The sequence below is a fragment of the Lepus europaeus genome, chromosome Y, assembly GCF_033115175.1.
Source record: "Lepus europaeus isolate LE1 chromosome Y, mLepTim1.pri, whole genome shotgun sequence".
Lineage (NCBI taxonomy): Eukaryota > Metazoa > Chordata > Mammalia > Lagomorpha > Leporidae > Lepus > Lepus europaeus.
The window spans coordinates 96,965-115,855 of NC_084851.1; the positions used below are offsets into that span (position 1 = coordinate 96,965).

At 39.4% G+C, this 18,891-nt stretch overlaps 1 protein-coding gene across 1 annotated transcript; it reads right to left on the reverse strand.

Annotated features, from left to right (window-relative positions):
* Positions 1-17,015: 17,015 nt before the first annotated feature.
* On the reverse strand, positions 17,016-18,637 carry LOC133753972 (heat shock transcription factor, Y-linked-like). The gene is made up of 2 exons (XM_062184609.1): positions 18,125-18,637; positions 17,016-17,693 (listed from the first exon to the last, which is right to left on the reverse strand). Exons 1-2 carry the CDS (start codon positions 18,635-18,637, stop codon positions 17,016-17,018), a joined length of 1,191 nt encoding a protein of 396 aa, XP_062040593.1.
* Positions 18,638-18,891: the final 254 nt, after the last annotated feature.

Sequence of the window (18,891 nt, forward strand, 5' to 3'; positions counted from 1 at the left end):
ATGTTTTGAAATCTGGGAATATGATACCTCCAGCTTTGGTTTTTTGAGATTTCTTGTGTTTCCAAATGAATTCAGCATCTTTTTTTTTCTGTGTCTGAAAAGAATGCCCTTGTCACCTTGACTGGGATTGTGAGAGTCCTAAATCCACACAGGGCCAAGATATCTCCCATACTCTTTCCTGGCATCAAGAAAATAAAAACAGTGCTGACATACTCCTAGAGAGCTTCACCATTCTCATAATCTGTCCTAGCTACAAATCAGGCCTCAGAGACTTTCTGTGCTTCACCATTCCCGCAACTGCTCCCAGTTACAAGTCAGAGATCCTGTGCTTCCAGGTCCCTATTACTGCCACAGCTATAAATGAGGCAGCCCTGATGACTCCTTGTGTCAGGAACACCATCTCATGGAATCTAGTATCCTCTCCCACCTTGCTTTGTTTGGCCACTTCAACTCTCCTCCCACCTATCTCTGAAATCCCTTGACACAAGTTCCCTATAAAACTCCAGCTCTGCACATGAACTCCAATCTCCTCTCCCTCTGATGCTGCTCCTGGCAGTTCTTTGCCCTAATGAACTTATTGAGGCTCAGTGTGGTCTTGGTTGTCATTCTTAGTTGTGGCTGAAAACACTAACAGGGATACACTGAATCTGTAAATGGCTTTGGTAGTATGGATATTTTAATGATGTTCATTCTTCCAATCCATGAACATGAGAGTTTCCATTTTTTGTGTCCTTTTCTATTTCTTTCTTTAATATTTTGTAATTTTCATTGTAGGTATCTTTGATGTCCTTGTTTAAACTTATTCCAAGGTGTTTAATTTATTGTGAATCCATTGTGAATGGTTTTGATCTGAGAAGTTCTTTCTCAGCCATGGCATCATCTGTGTACACAAAGGCTATTTAATTGTATGTCCTGCTACTTTACCAAATAGTTTTTTGCCTTTCAATAGTCTCTGAGTGCAGTCTTTTGAATTCCTTATTTATTGAATCATGTCTGTAAATAAGGATAATTTGACTTCCTCATTCCCAATTTGTATCTCTTTCATTCATTTTTCCTTCCTAATAGTTCTGGCTAAAACTTCTAGGCCTATGTTGAACAGCAATAGAGAGAGTGGGTGCCCTTGTCTGGTTCCAGATCTCAGTGTTGCTTCCAACTTTCCCCCATTCAATAAATCTGCTGGCCCAGGGTTTGTCATAAATTGCCTTGCTTGCATAGAGGAGTGTTCCCTCTATAAACAACTTGCTTAAGGTGCTTTCTCTAGATCTACTGAGAGTTTTTTTTTGTTCTAAGTTTGTCGTACCATGTTAATTGATTTGTGAATGTGGAACCATCCATGCATTCTGGGGATAAATCCCACTTGGTCTGCATGAATGATATTTATGATGTGTTGCTGCATTCAACTGGCTATTATTTTGTTGAGCATTTCTGTATATGTGTTCATCAGGGAAAGTGGTATGCAGCTATCTTTATCTGCTGCAGCTACTGGAATTAAAATGATGTAGGCTTCATGTTTGGGAGGATTTGCTCCCTTTCAATTGTTTTGTATAGTTTGAAAAGAATTGTAGTTAGTTCCACTTTAAATGTTTGGTAGAATTCAGCAGTGACGCCAACCTATTCTGAGCTTTTCTTTGTTGGGAGGGTATTTATTATTGATTGGATTTTTGTCTTTGTTAGTGGTCTGTTTAGGTTTTCTACATCCTCATGAATCAATTTTGTCAGGTTGTGCATGTCCAGGAATCTATACATTTCTTCTAGTGGTGAGACCTAGGCACTTTCGGCTAGCTGACAAGGTCACAGCAGAAGGTCTGTCTCAGCAAGGCATGAGAACAACAGCTAAGGTCCTCTTGGTGGTTTTAGGTTTGTTGGGAATTGCACTCCATATAAGAAGCTGGGACTTCCTGGTGGTCCTGCAAATGATAGCTGTATTTCTAATTTTAGGGAAGAGCGCTTGGTCTCATAATCCCCAAAATGTCCATTGCTTTGTAAAATTTTAATCAAGAAGAATGTTGGTATAGGAGAAGCGGTTGATGCTTTATGCAAGGTTGAGTTGTTTGTGGAAAAGAATTAAAAGGCAATAGGCTCCTGGTGTCTACTTCCCACTAAAATGAAGATAAATGTTATTAAAGCTTTAATTCAATATGTGCTACAAATACAAATATGGTTAGGATGTCAAAACTGAGGAATAGCTCTAAGTGAACCTTTAGATAAGTACAATAAATAAAGAGTTACGGAAAGAACTGTGAAAGAAGGGATACATTTTAAAAGGGGCCTGCTTTGAACACTACTACTTCAGTAAAGATTAGATTTGGAAGGTAATATTCTAGCTTGTGTAGCCAATTTCTACATAACTTGATAGCACTCGAGGCCTTGGCTCACATGCTCAGCCCATTATCTTGCACCTGTCTATGATATTAACCCATGCTCTGAATATGCCCTTGAAAATCAAAGAAATTGTTACTACATGAGAATGGATAACAGACTTGTTATTGTAAGGAAAATCATTATGTGACTTATGATATAAAAATAAAGTCTGGTGCTCAAGTGCCGGAGCCATGCCATCAGCCTTGCTGTCCATTTCATTTGTCTCTCATTTCTTCCTGTGCTGATTCTACCACACCTTTGGGAACCCCTAGACTGGCTGGTGCAGGACTCCAACTTTCTAGGTTTCCCAATTTGTTGGCATGAAGCTCTTTGTAGTGATTCCTGATTAATGTTTTTATTTCTGTGGTAATCTGTTATATTTCCTTTTTCTTTTCTAATTTTATTGATTTGGGTCTTCTCTTTCTGGTGGGCCAATGGTGTATCAATTTTTATGTTTTCAGTAAAACAGATCTTTATTTGCTATCTTTTGTAGGTTTTGGTTTCTATTTTTAAAATTTCTTATTTCTTCTCTCATAATTTTGGATTTGGTTTGCTGTTGTTTTTCTAGGTCCTTGAGATGCACTGATAGCTCATTTATTGGTGCCTTTCCACTTTCATGATGTAGGCACCAATTGCTACAAACTTTCCTCCTCTTAACACTACTTTAGCTATATCCCATAATTTTTGATATGTTATGCTGTTGTCTTTTGTTTCCAGAAATTTTTTTGATTTCTCTTTTGATTTCTTCACTGACCAACTGTTCATTCATGAACATGTTGTTCAGTCTCCATATTTTTGCATATGGTCTGGAAATTCTCAAGTTGTTGACTTCCAGCTTGATTCCGTTTTGGTCAGAGAAGATGCATGGTAAGACTTCAATTTTTTTGAATTTGCTGAGACTTGCTTTATGGCCTAGAATATGATCTGTCCTAGAGAAATTTCCTTGTACTGGTGAGAATCTGTATTCTGCAATTGTAGGATGAGAAGTTCTGAAGATATCCATTAGGTCCATTTGGTTTGTAGTGTCATCAAACTCTACTATTTCGTTTCTGATTTTTCTGTCTGATTTCTCTATCCTTTGCTGAAAATGGGGTACTGAAGTCCCCCATTACTACTGTATTACAGTCTATGCCTCTTTAAATCCATTAATATTTCCTTGGAAAATCCATTTACCCTACAGTTGGGTGCATATTACACTTGTTATAGACACATCTCCTGTTGAATTGATCCATCAGTCATTTCATAGTGCCCTTCTTTGTCTCTCTTTTATGTCAAAGCCTACTTTGTCTGATACTAGGATGGCTACACCAGCTCTTTTTTGATTTCTGTTAGCATGAAGTATCTTTTCCTTTCTTTCAGTCTGTTGTGTCTTTGTTGATGTGCTGTCTTCTTTGGAGGCAGCAAACAGATGAATGTTATTTTTTAACCATTCAGCCGGTCCAAGCAAATATTTTATTTAGTATTTGAAAGAGTTACAGAGAGGTACAGGCAGAGAGAGAGACAGACAGAGAGGTCTTCCATCTGCTGATCCATCCCAAATGGCTGCAACAGGCAAAGCTGTGCCGATCCAAAGCCAAGAGCCAGGAGCTTCTTCTGGGTCTCCCAAGTAGGTGCAGGGGCCGAAAGGCTTGGACAGTCTTCTACTGCTTTTCCAGGCTATAGCAGACAGTTGGCTTGGAAGTGGAGCAACCAGGACTTGAACTAGTGCCCATATAGAATGCTGGCACTGCAGGTAGCACCTTTGCCTGTTATAACTCAGCAGCAGCTTATATCTTTTAACTGGAGACTTGAGGCCTTTTAAATTCAGTGTTACCTATTGGTAAGTATCAATTTTGTCCTCCATTTTGCAGATTCCTACTGTTTAACTTGGATTTCCTTTGGGCTTTAACTGGGAAATATTTTGCCTTCACATTCTTTCACAGTGGTGACCATGTTTCTGTGTTTCTGAGTGCAGCAAATCTCCAAGCATGTTTTTTTAAGGCTGGGCAGGTGGTGACAATTTTTTTCCACTTTCTGTTGTGGAAGTCTTTATTTCACCTTCACTCATAAGTAAGACCTTTTCAGGGTACAGTACTCTAGGTTGACAGGTTTTTTTTTCTCTTAAGACTTGATTATATCTTGCCATGCTCTCCTGGACTGAAGGTTTTCTGATAAGTCAGCTGTGAGTTTTGTGAGTTTGATTGGAGATCATCAAGCTAATATGGTGTTTCTCTCTTGTAAATTTTAGAGTCTTTTCTTTATGTTTCACTTGGAAAGTTCACTACAACATGGCATGCTGAAGATCTTTCTGATTATTTCTAGTAGGAGTCTATGTGCTCCCTTTACCTGGACATTTCTTTCTCCTAATTTGGGAAGTTTTCTGTAATTATTTCACTAAAAATGCCTTCTTTTTTTTTGACATGCAGAGTGAACAGTAAGAGAGAGAGACAGAGAGAAAGGTCTTCCTTTTGCCGTTGGTTCAGCCTCCAATGGTCGCCGCGGTTGGTGCGCTGCGGCCGGCGCACCACGCTGATCCGATGGCAGGAGCCAGGTTCTTATCCTGGTCTCCCATGGGGTGCAGGGCCCAAGCACTTGGGCCATCCTCCACTGCACTCCCTGGCCACAGCAGAGAGCTGGCCTGGAAGAGGGGCAACCGGGACAGAATCCGGTGCCCCGACCGGGACTAGAACCTGGTGTGCCAGTGCCGCAAGGCGGAGGATTAGCCTGTTAAGCCATGGCGCCGGCTTAAAAATGCCTTCTAATTCATTCCCTTTTCATGCCTTCCAAAACTCCAAAGACTTGTATGTTGGGCTATTTCAGAGCATCCCATAAATCTCCAACACTTTTTAATTTTTCTAATTTCTCCTTTTGGTCTGATATAAAATTTTTAAGAGCCTATTGTTAATGCCATTTTGAATGCCTTATTGAATTCTTCTTTCCTAATATTTCACTTTGATTTTTCTTTAATATCTCTGTTTCATGAGAAAATTTTCATTCACATCATATATGGATTTATATAATTCTTGGATTTGCTTCTGATTACATCTGAGTAATCCTTTGACTTTTAAATTCCATTTCTGGCATTTAATCTCTTCATCTTCATTCTAGTACTGAAATGCTAGCGTTTCCTTGGGGTATCATGTTGTCTTCCTAATTCTTGTTTCTCGAATTGCTGCATTTATGTTCAGGCATTTGTGGAAATACTTGTTGAGTTTTTTTCCTCCTTCTGATGGCTTTTATCTTTGGACTATGCCTCTGTGTGCTTTTTCAGTGCATGCCCAGGAGAGTATGCTGGGTGTGGCCAGAAAGCTCTGTTCTGTGCTCCAGGGTAAAGGGAGCATCCAAAATGACATCCATATTGGGCATGCCAAATCTTTTTCTTTAATCAGAGGGGAGGTTTAATCAGCTCTGTTGGCATAGTCTCATACTCAGCTCCTCTATTCCAAGACCTAGGCACTAGGCCCAGTGGGCACAATAGTCATCCATGCTGCCACAAGATCCAAATGACCTCATATTGAGCACAGTCCTCATATTGAGCACAGATCCCACAGGAATGACCCATCAACGGCAATCAGGGAGCCCTAAGCATATGGAGCCACATACAGCCACAGCCCAGAAACTCAGCCACACCCTACACCCTCCCATACAGACACGCTGTTTCCACTGCCCCAGCACACAAGGCTCCCAGTCATTGGATCCACTCTGCTTTGTTAGTCCATCCCATCCATAGCAAGGCGAGGATGCTCCCACAGCCAGCTGCCTATCAGTGTTCTGCCCAGGCTGCCAGAGCCCCAGAACTTGTGACATGCTGGGAGACTGGAGCACCCAGTCCACATCAATCCTTCTAGCCAGACTCAGATGTCTCCTCTGGGCTGGTTGGTGGACATGTGAACACAAGCTGGTGCAGCCGTTACCTACATCTCAAAATGGTGTCTCCCCTCTCTGTTAGTTGCAGGGTACTTTTGTTGGGTAGTCAGGTTGGCAAGTATACTGTTCCCCAAAGGGCTCTAAGCCAGACTCACACAGACTCTCCCCACAACTTTATTGCTAGTAGCTCGGGATACTGCAGTCTAGTCACACCTCACTCTCCAAAAAATGGTGCTGAGGCTCTTGGCTGTTGGTGTCCTGTGTTGTGTCCATTTTCCTGCTTCAGGTCTATAACCCCCATATAGATCCACTGCACGGTATTTCCATTGCAGTTTTCGCCCGAGCTGTTCCCTGAGATTGCACTCTCTCCACTTTTATTTTTACGACCCTCCCCTATCCTAGAGCAACAAGCTCCCTCCCAGTTCTGCCATTTTGGAATCTCTATTCAAAGCTGGTTATTAAATCCTTTCTTTTTGAAGAGCAATAATAAATAAGTAAAACAATAAAACCTGATAATACAGTTTTTTTAACACATGGGTAATTTTTAAAATGTTCACGACCCTCCCTTGACTGTGAAAATAAGGCAACTCTGAAAATAGCTAAAGTATCATTTTCAATGATTCAGCCTCTAAAATTAGTGAAAGTGTTTTCACTTTTCCAGAGTTAAAATCACTCTGATAACTACAGTCCTGGATGCAAATTTCCTCACAACAGACCAACACACAATTCCCTCGATAAAAATGACCATGTATTATTATATTTACATAGATGGTTACATATGTATACCTAATAAAACAAAACCTGCTGAATTAATTTTTATGTGGAGTTGTTGATCCCAAAGTAGAAAACTGTAATGTTCTTGATCCCAATGTATAAAACTATATGTCTATTTGATCAACAGACATAAGTTCTGCCAGAAAATTTGGAATCAATTAGCACTTACAATAAACTGAACTTAGTATGAAATTTATAAAGCTTTTCTGAAAATAATCACAATATTAAAATAATATTTCAGTCACTATTTAATCTTTCTTAGATTTCTATACCATTTAGTAATTTATAAATAATTTTGGTCAAAAAGAAAATAGATGTTCTATAGATTCAAACTTACTGCTTTTCAGTCCCATGGTTGTATCCTTATATTTTAAAACTTTATCCAAGTGTCCTCCATATGATGGATGCCATCTTGTTCCTCCACTCGTTCTCTTTCCATTTTTCATATTTCTTATAGGACCTCTGTTTCTAGGAGGTTGTGGTCTTCGTGTCCCAACACTTTCAAAAGATGGTTTGTTGGCTTGTTCTACTTTAATAGTTTTTCCATCCAAAGACTAAAAAGATCACAAATATTATCTATAATATCACATAAATTTTAACGTAAATGCTAATTTTATAAATTCACTTGTACTCCAACTCCAGTAACATAACTAGTATCCCATAAGTCATTTTTGCAAACCAAACATTTTCTTCTGAAATGACCATGTGCCTCACAAAGCTTACTTGTAAGACATTTAATTAGGACACGTCATCAAAAACATGAATTTATTATTGAAAATTCTTGAATTTCTCTAGCATTTTAAGACATTTAATACTCTGAAAAGATTAACACCTCAGACATTCTGTAGGTGACAATCCTACATTCTACAATGCTAAATCTCTTTCCTTACATTCCCACCAAATTAAAATTTTCAGTGTCCCAGGATAAGTTGTCATTTTCAGTTACTAATTCAAAGTTATTAGTTGGTTATGTAACTCACATGCAACATTAATTTAATTATTTATTGTGTTGAAAAAGTTGAAGAATGATAAATCTCCCAACATTATCTGTAATTCTGTGTTTATAGTTCTTTAACTTTTTCTATAAATGGATCTTGTTTCATCTCATTTCCAATCTTTGCCTCATCCATTTCACATCAGGTCTTAGAAGTTTCCCGAAGAAATCTCGGTGGAACCAAGATGGCAGAATAGTGAGGGCGTGCACTGACAGTCCGGGAAAAGATAGTTTAATAAAAGTGCAATTACTGTAGTTTCAGGGAAAGGCTAGGGAAAAAAATTGCAGAGGAAACTATTCCGGATCTAGTGGATGTGACACGGAGGACCTACGGGGAAAGCAAGGATGCGCATGGCTCGGGAGCCCAGCCGCAGAGTCTATGCACCAGCGCTGGAAGGGGAAGTGAGGCAAAACCTCAGTAGCCTGAGACATTGGTGGGGAAATGGCAGAAAGAGCCTAGAGGGAATGAGGCTTGAAGCCCTGCTGGGGAAAGTTCACCAGGCTGACTGGAGGAGAGAAAAAATAAATAAATAAAAGGGACCGGCATGGACATGAGCCTCTCTCTCCACTCAGCTTACAAAGGCAAGCAAGACAAAGAGCAGGCACCATTTTGGACATATGTAATGCAGCACCAGCCATCAGCCAAGCAGAAAAACCTGACTCTGGTGGGGAGAAATAGCAGGAAGTTAGGACCTAGTGAAGGTGTAGCACTAATGAAATGAGACTGTGAAAATCTGAGGGTGTGGGAGAGAACTCACAGAGAACACAAACTCGGTAACCTTGGCAACCCCGTGGGAGACTGCAGAGAAATTTGAGACCATACTGAGGACTGCATAGACCCTTTGTGTGGTCCTTGGGGCAGAGCAGACGAATATTATACCTACAGGGGCCAGATTTCATACATTGACTACCTTCAATTCCGCTCAGCTGTGCAGAATTACTTCCCTTCTGAGTTAAAAAGAGGGAGAGGGAAAAAGAGAGAGAGGGGGAGAGAGAGAGAGAGAACAACCTGGGTGAGTCACCTTTGGCACACCCTTAACCCTGAAGAACCACACGGAGCTCTCTGGCCACACCCATCACAAGCTTCTAAGGATCCATTGAAAGCAGACAGTCCACGTAATCTAGAGTCATAGTATAACGAGAAAAAAACATCACAGCGAAGAAACCAAAGAATATCTCCACAATGCCAAAGAAATGCAGAAACCGAGGTAACAAGAACAAGGAAGACACTATGACGCCCCCAAATGAACAAGACACCCCAATTCAAGATTATGAAGATGAAGAGATAGAGGAAATGCAAGAAGCTGATCTCAAAAAGTTGATAAGAACATTAAGAAGGTCTCAAAAACAAATTCTTGACCTATAGTAATCCTTACTGGACAGGAAACAAAATCTCTCTCATGAAAATGAAATATGAAGGAGGAATCAAAATGAAACGAAACAACTAGTAGAACATGATACGGTGATAGTGACAAGAAATCATAATGAAATGAAGAATTCAACAGATCAAATGACAAACACATTAGAGAGCCTTAAAAACAGAATGGGTGAAGCAGAAGAGAGAATATCAGACTTAGAAGACAGAGCACAGGAAAGTATACAGTCAAACCAAAGAAAAGAAGAGGAAACTAGAAATCTAAAAAATATTGTTGGGAATCCACAGGATACTATTAAAAAACCCAACATTCGGGTTCTAGGAGTTCCTGAAGGCATGGAGAGGGAGAAAGGATTAGAAGGCCTTTTTAGTGAGGTACCAGCAGAGAACTTCCCGGGTTTGGAGAAGGACAGAGACATCCTAGTACAGGAAGCTCATAGAACCCCTAATTAACATGACCAAAAGAGATCCTCACCACGACACGTTGTAATCAAACTCACCACAGTGAAACATAAAGAAAAGATCCTAAAATGTGCAAGAGAGAAATGTCAGATTACTCTCAGAGGATCTCCAATTAGACTCACAGTTGACTTCTCATCAGAAACCCTACAAGCTAGAAGGGAATGGCGAGACATAGCCCAGGTACTAAGAGAGAAAAACTGCCAGCCCAGAATATTATATCCTGCAAAGCTCTCATTTGTGAATGAAGGTGAAAAAGACCTTTCACAGCAAACAGAAACTGAAAGAATTTGTCGCCACTCGTCCAGCCCTGCAAAAAAAATGCTTAAAGATGTGTTACACACAGAAACACAGAAACACAGTCACCGATATGAAAGAAGGTAAAGGAAGAAAAACTCCCAGTAAAAGACCACGAGAAGCTCAAAGCATATACTAGAAAATGTCTTTGGGAAAACGGCAGGGCAAAGTTACTACTTATTAATAGTCACACTGAACATTCATGGTCTCAACTCTGCAGTGAAAAGATACAGACTGGCTGGCGCCATGGCTCAATAGGCTAAATCTTCCGCCTTGTGGCGCCAGCACACTGGGTTCTAGTCCAGGTCGAGGCACCGGGTTCTGTCCCGATTGCCCCTCACCCTGGCTAGCTCTCTGCTGTGGCCCGGGAGTGCAGTGGAGGATGGCCCAAGTGCTTGGGCCCTGCACCCCATGGGAGACCAGGAGAAGCACCTGGCTCCTGCCTTTGGATCAGCGCGGTGCGCCGGCCGCAGCACGCTGGCCCCGGCCATTGGAGGGTGAACCAACGGCAAAGGAAGACCTTTCTCTCTGTCTCTCTCTCTCACTGTCCACTCTGCCTGTCAAATAAATAAATAAATAAATAAATAAATAAAAGATATGGTCTGGCTGAATGGATTAAGGAACAAAACCCATCTATTTGCTGCTTACGAGAAACACATCTTTCCAAGAAAGATGCATGCAGACTGAAAGCGAAAGGTTGGAGAAAAATATTCCATGCCAACAGAAACCAAACAAAAGCAGGTGTAGCCATCTTAATATCAGACAAAATAAACTTTACCACAAAAACTGTTAAGAGAGACAGAGAGGGGCACTATACAATGATTAAGGGATCAGTTCAGCAGAAAGATGTAATGGTTATCAATGTATAGGCACCTAATTACTGGGCACTGGCTTATTTAAAAGATATGTTAAGGGACTTAAAGATAGGCTTAGACTCCAATACAATAGTACTGGGAGACTTCAGTACTCCACTCTCAGAAATAGATAGATCAACCGGACAGAAGATCAACAAGGAAACAGCAGATTTAACCAACACTATTGCCCACATGGATCTAACAGATATCTACACAACTTTCAATCTTACATTTAAAGAATTTACATTCTTCTCACCAGTGCATGGAACCTTCTCTAGATCTGACCACATACTAGGCCATAAAACAAGTCTCAGCAAATTCAAAAGAATTAGAATCATACCATGCAGCTTCTCAGACCATAGAAGAATGAAGGTGGAAATTAGCAACTCGGGAATCCCTAGAGAGTATGCAAACACATGGAGACTGAACAACATGCTCCTGAATGAACACTGGGTCATAGAAGAAATCAAGAGAAATCAAAAACTTTCTGGAAGTAAATGAGGATAACAGCACAGCATACCAAAACTTATGGGCTACGGCAAAAGCCGTGTTGAGAGGAAAGTTTGTATCAATAGGTGCCTACATCAAGAAATTGGAAAGGCACCAAATAGATGAGCTTTCAACGGATCTCAAGGATCTACAAAAACTGCAGCAAATCAGACCCAAATCTAGTAGGAGAAGTGAAATAATTAAAATCAGAGAAGAAATCAACAGGATTGAATCCAAACAAAACTACAAAAAATCAGCCAAACGTGGAGCTGGTTTTTTGAAAAAGTGAATAAAATTGACACACCATTGGTCCAACTAACTAAAAAAAAAAAAGAGAAAAGACCCAAATCAATAAAATCAGAGATGAAAAAAAATGTAACAACAGACACCACAGAAATAAAAGGAACCATCAGAAATTACAACAAGGACTTGCATGCCAGCAAACAGTGAAATCTATCAGAAATGGAGAGATTCCTGGACACATGCAATCTACCTAAATTGAACCAGGAAGACATAGAAAGCCTAAATAGACACGTAACAGAGAAAGAAATTGAAACAGTCATAAAGGCCCTCCCAACAAACAAAAGCCCAGGACCAGATGGATTCACTGCTGAATTCTACCAGACATTTAAAGAAGAACTAACTCCAATTCCTCTCAAACTATTCAGAACAATTGAAAAAGAGGGAAGCCTCCCAAATACTTTCTATGAAGCCAGCATCAATCACCTTAATTCCTAAGCCAGAGAAAGATGCAGCACTGAAAGAAAATTACAGACCAATGTCCCTGATGAACATAGACGCAAAAATCCCCAATAAAATTCTCGCCAACAGAATACAACAACACATCAGAAAAATCATCCACCTAGACCAAGTGGGATTTATCCCCGGTATGCAGGGATGGTTCAATGTTCACAAATCAACCTACATGATACACCACATTAACAAACTGCACAAGAAAACCCAATATCTATCTCAATAGACACAGAGAAAACATTTGATAAAATTCAACGCCCGTTCATGATGAAAATTCTAAGCAAATTGGGTATAGAAGGAACACTCCTCAATACAACCAAAGCAATTTATGAAAAGCCCAAGGCCAGCATCCTATCGAATGGGGAAAAGTTGGAAGCATTTCCACTGAGATCTGGTACCAGACAGGGATGCCCACTCTCACCACTGCTATTCAATATAGTTCTGAAAGTTTCAGCCAGAGCCATTAGGCAAGAAAAAGAAATTAAAGGGATACAAATTGGGAAGGAAGAAGGCAAACTATCCCTCTCTGCAGACAATATGATTCTTTATTAAAGGGATCCAAAGAACTCTACTAAGAGACTACTGGAACTCATAGAAGAGTTTGGCAAAGTAGCAGGATATAAAGTCAATGCACAAAAATCAACAGCCTTTGTATACGCAGGCAATGCCATGGCTGAGGAAGAACTTCTAAGATCAATCCCATTCACAATAGCCACAAAAACAATCAAATACCTTGGAATAAACTTAACCAAGGACGTGAAATCTCTGTACAATGAGAATTACAAAACCTTAAAGAAAGAAATAGAAGAGGATACCAAAAAATGGAAAAACCTTCCATGCTCATGGATTGGAAGAGTCAATATCATCAAAATGGACATTCTCCCAAAAGCAATTTACAGATTCAATGTGATACCAATCAAGGTACCGAAGACATTCTTCTCAGATCTGGAAAAAATGATGCTGAAATTCATATTGAGATGCAGTATACCTCAAATAGCAAAAACAATCTTGTACAACAAAAACAAAGCTGGAAGCATCACAATACCAGATTTCAGGACATACTACAGGGCAGTTGTTATCAAAACAGCATGGCACTGGTACAGAAACAGAAGGATAGACCAAGGGAACAGAATAGAAACACCAGAAATCAACCCAAACATCTACAGCCAACTCATAGTAGATCAAGGAGCTAAAAAGAATTCCTGGAGCAAGGACAGTCTATTCAACAAATGGTGCTGGGAAAACTGGATTTCCACGTGCAGAAGCATGAAGCAAGACCCTTACCTTACACCTTACACAAAAAACCAATCAACATGGATTAAAGACCTAACTCCACGACCCGACACCATCAAATTATTAGAGAACACTGGAGAAACCCTGCAAGATATTGGCACTGGCAAAGACTTCTTGGAAAATACTCCAGCAGAACAGGCAGTCAAAAGCCAAAATTAACATTTGGGATTGTATCAGATTGAGAAGTTCCTGTACTGCAAAAGACACAGTCAGGAAAGTGAAGAGGCAACTGACAGAATGGGAAAAAATATTTGCAAGCTATGCAACAGATAAAGGATTCGTAACCAGAATCTACAAAGAGATCAAGAAACTCCACAACAACAAAACAAACAACCCACTGAAGAGATGGGCCAAGGACCTCAATACACATTTTCAAGAGAGGAAATCCAGATGGCAAACAGGCACATGAAAGAATGTTCAAGACACCAGCAATCAGGGAAATGCAAATCAAAACCACAATGAGGTTTCACCTCACCCCGGTGAGAATGGCTCACATTCAGAAATCTACCAACAACAGATGCTGGCGAGGATGTGGGGAGAAAGGGACACTAAGCCACTCTTGGTGGGAATGCAAACTGGTTAAGTCACTATGGAAGTCAGTCTGGAGATTCCTCAGAAACCTGAATATAACCCTACCATACAACCCAGCCATCCCACTCCTTGGAATTTACCCAAAGGAAATTAAATTGGCAAACCAAAAAGCTGCCTGTACCTTATTGCTTACTGTAGCTCAGTTCACAATAGCTAAGACCTGGGACCAACCCAAAAGCTCATCACCAGTGGACTGGATAAAGAAACTGTGAAATATGTACTCTATAGAATACTATACAGCAGTCAACAACAATGAAATCTGGTCATTTGCAACAAAATGGACGAATCTGGAAAACATCATGCTGAGTGAAATAAGCCAGTCCCAAAGGGACAATATCATATGTTCTCCCTGATCGGTAACAACTAACCGAGCACCAAAAAGGAAACCTGTTGAAGTGAAATGGACACTATGAGAAACGGTGACTTGATCAGCCCTTGCCCTGACTGTTGATGAAAACTTAATACTTTATACCTCATAGTATTTTTTGGTCCTGCTTAATACTATTGGTTGAACTCTGTAATTAATACTCAATGATTCTTAAGTGGTGAAACTTAACTGAAAAGTGATCCCTGTTAAATATAAGAGTGGGAATATAAGAGGGAGGAGATATACAATGTGGGATATGCTCAATCGGACTTGCTCCAAATGGTAGAGTTAGAAACGTGCCAGGGGATTCCAGTTCAATCCCGTCAAGGTGGCATGTACCAATGCCATCTCACAAGTCCAAGCGATCAATTTCTGTTCACAATTGATCATAGTGATAGGACTAAGAGTCAAAGGGATCAAATAAACAGGACTAGTGTCTGAAAATACTAACTGATAGAATAAAAAAGGGAGAGGAAAATCCCTTTTTTATTCTTTTATGGGAATTTATGGGAAGCAGGATACACAGCAGACTCATAGAAGGGCAGATGTCCTTAACAGCACTCTGCCTCAGAATCAGCCCTTAAGGCATTCGGATCTGGCTGAAGAGCCCATGAGAATATTTCAGGCATGGAAAGCCAAAACACTCTGGCAAAAAAAAAAATGACCGAAATGAAAGATCTCTGTGAGTGAGATCCCAGTGGAATTAACAGGTCATCAAAGAAGGAGGTACCTTTCTCTGAAGGGAGGACAGAACTTCCACTTTGACTATGACCTTGTCTAAATAAGATCGAAGTCGGCGAACCCTAAAGGCTTCTATAGCCTTGGCAACTCATGACAAGAGCCTAGGGTGATTACTGATGCCATAAACAAGAGTGTCAATTTGTTAAGTCAACAACAGGAGTCACTGTGCACTTACTCCCCACGTAGGATCTCTGTCCTTAATGTGCTGTACATTGTGGTTTAATGCTATAACTAGTCCTCAAGCAGTATTTTACACTTTGTGTTTCTGTGTGGGTGCAAACTGTTGAAAGTTTTACTTAATATATGCTAAATTGATCTTCTGTATATAAGAGAATTGAAAATGAATCTTCATGTGAATGTAAGGGGAGAGGTAGCGAGAGAGGAGAGGGTTGTGGGTGGGAGGGAAGTTACGGGAGGGGAAAAAGGCATTGTAATCCATAAGCTGTACTTTGGAAATTTATATTCTCTAATAAAAGTTAAAATAAGAAGTTTCCCTAAAAGATAAATCTTGAATAGTACTTACTTTAATAGTTCTTGTAACTCAGAAATGCTTAAATGTCATAATTAATATTGTTATCACTTTCTAGTAATATATTTTTAATGTTTTGAGAATGTAATCCTGGTCTTAAATCTCACTCTGATGACTTCCTGTTATTTTGGGGTAACTTCTGACTTTCCTCAAGATCCTGTGGATGGATGTACCATTATACAGTATTCTTAAGTACTTTTTTAAAAGATTTGTTTCATTTATTTGAAAGACAGAGTTACAGAGAGAGGTACAGACAGGGAGAGAGGTCTTCCATCCGCTGATTCACTCCCCAGATGGCTGCATTATCAGGAGCTGTGCTGATCCAAAGCCAGGAGCCAGAAGCTTCTTCTGAGTCTCCCACGCGAGTGCAGGGTCCCAAGCACTTGGGCCATCTTCTACTGCTTTCCCAGACCATAGCAGAGAGCTGGATCAGAAGTGGAGAAGTGGGGTCTTGAACCAGCGCCCAAATGGGATGGCAGCACGGTAGGCCATGTGTTAACCCATTATGCCACAGTGTGTGTCCTGAAGTAGTAAGCTTTTAAAGATTTATATTATAAAGAATCATAAATAAGGATTCCTAAACATTTTACTACTTCAGTTCTTTTAATGTTTTTCATTCTTTTTATCAATTATTATTGCACGGAAAAGAAAGGAATAAACAAAAACAGAAGTAGAGAAAACATTTTAGTGTTCAAATTTTCTTAACCATTTTTCCAAAAAAATAGAGTTTGGCCCACCATATACTAAATTGATCTTCTGTATATAAAGAGAATTGAAAATGAATCCTGATGTGAATGGAAGGGGAGAGGGAGCGGGAGAGGGGAGGGTTGTGGGTGGGAGGGAAGTTATGGGGGAGGAAGACATTGTAATCCATAAGCTGTACACTGGAAATTTATATTCATTAAATAAAAGTTTAAAAAAAGACTAACTTCAAAAAAAAAGAAAATAGAATTGAATTGTATTCTAGTAATTATTATGCATTTGCTTTGACCCTGAGAATCCAATGTATTAATACATTTCTTTATAAAATATAAAATGAAATAAAGTTAACTTTGAAATATTAAATGTCAAGTTTCATATCAAATGACTAGAACTTCATAAACTATACAACTAATAGCAGACTAGCCTCCCAACATAAAATATGTACTATAAAACTATATTTTGAAAAGAAAAAAACCATTAAGTTGATTGATCATTGTCATTTTATTGTTCAAGTAATAGAATTCCAGGCATTTTTTTCAGAACTGATGAACATAACACCTTTCCGTGTCTAATTTTCATTTAGTAGAAGGTCAGTTGTAATTAGGATATTGGTATATTGAGGATGGTTGATTAGTTGACATTGACGGAGCAGCAGCAGTTCTACTAGCTATCATTGGCATAGTGAACCATGGATTACTTGCTGTTAGCGTGCTAGAAAATGGACCCACAAGTGTTGGTAAAGAAGGATGTCTAGGTGCAAAAGCAGGACGGTTTGCCATTAGTCCAAAATAATTATTCTGCACAGGAGACAATATTTGAAATTGGGAAATAGAAGTTGTAGTTGTCACAATGTTCAGGATATGGCCATGTGCTTGAGTGTAGGTACTACATGAATGCCTATGAGAAGTGGTCATTTGATTTAAAAGAGCATGTTGATTTGTTACAAATTGTACTGATGGTGCAATGGAAGTTGATGGAGGAGTCAAAATATTCCTTGTCATTGGATCATTTGAATTAGCAATTCTATGGCTAGTAGGAGGCACACTTAAATTTGTAGAAGTTGAAAGTAAACGTTCTCCATTAGTTTGTGTAGATGAACTAGAATTTTGAGACTGCACATACTCGCCTGCACTGAGGTACGTCTTGTCAAGATCGTGAACTAAAGAAGCAGATAGTGGTGATGCATGTTGAATCCCAACTCTGCGCTTCATTCTTACTAGAAGTTGGGGACAGCCTCGCTTAAAATTTGGATTCTGATAGAACTGTAACTGAAACCAAAGGAGAAAGCATTTAGTGATACTTCAAACCAAGAGAGTCACAAATTAATATATATGAATATATGAAATCTATGTATAAATGAATAGATAAAATTATAAAATCTAAAACATCAGGTTCAACATAATTACAAGAAATAAAGCTTGATTATTCCTAAATGTAAAAGTTAGTAAACATTTAAATATGATAACCGTTCCACTAAACTAGCCTTAATTTCTTTGTGTGGAGCTCATTGATAAGATTCAAAATAACTAGTAACACTGCTTATATTTTTGAATCCTAAACTTTCTTCTCACAAAAATTTAATGTTAATCCAGCCAATTTTAAACTTTGTGTCTTACTCCATAAATAAACATATTAAGTGAGGTACAAACTAAACTTAGTTGTGATGCCTACATTAGGTGTAAGTGAATATGTTAAATACCTTGCTAAAAACGGGTATGCTGTTTTCTTCTTCCAGAAAGTCAGTCAGGGATGCCGATCTTTGGAAATCCTGTCGTATTTTTCTAAATCCATAAAGGTTGAGCTGCCGAACTAAGCTTTTCATGCTGTCTGTTTCAAATATCTTAAAAGGAGTCTTTCTTTCCAACACTTCTTTCTTAAAGTATTCTTCATTTATCACAATAGAAGTCCCATTTTCGTCCCACCAAATTGACTTAAATTGATCACTTTCAACTATCTTCCAAAGTTTTACAGGAAAGGTCAGAGAAACAAAATCATTCCCTTCTGGGGTATCAGAGTTACAAAGTGTATAGCGTGGTCTTTTTATCAAGGGTCCTTCAGACAAAGCTTGAAAGGCATTTTCCTCAACTACAGACCTTAAATCCAAGTCATTATCGATTGTGGGATACCAGCCTGGAGCTTCAGCGGTGTTTTCTGAGTCAGTTGTTCCACTCTGAGGAGAGACATCTTGAACTTCTGAGGGAACCTGGGCCATCGCAAATAAACTTCTTTGGCTTCTGCCTGGTTTTGAGAACTGAGGCCTAAATGTTGCTTTAGTAGCCCACACAAGACTAGCTGATGTCAACCATCACCATGGTCCCCATCCTGAGTTACTGTGACATCATAAGAGGACTTGTGTCTCTTAGCACTGCAAATATGACATTCTGCCCAATGTTGACTTTCCTCCCTGCAAAACAAAACAAGTTAAAATAAAATATTCACAGATAGTTTACACAATACACATGCTGC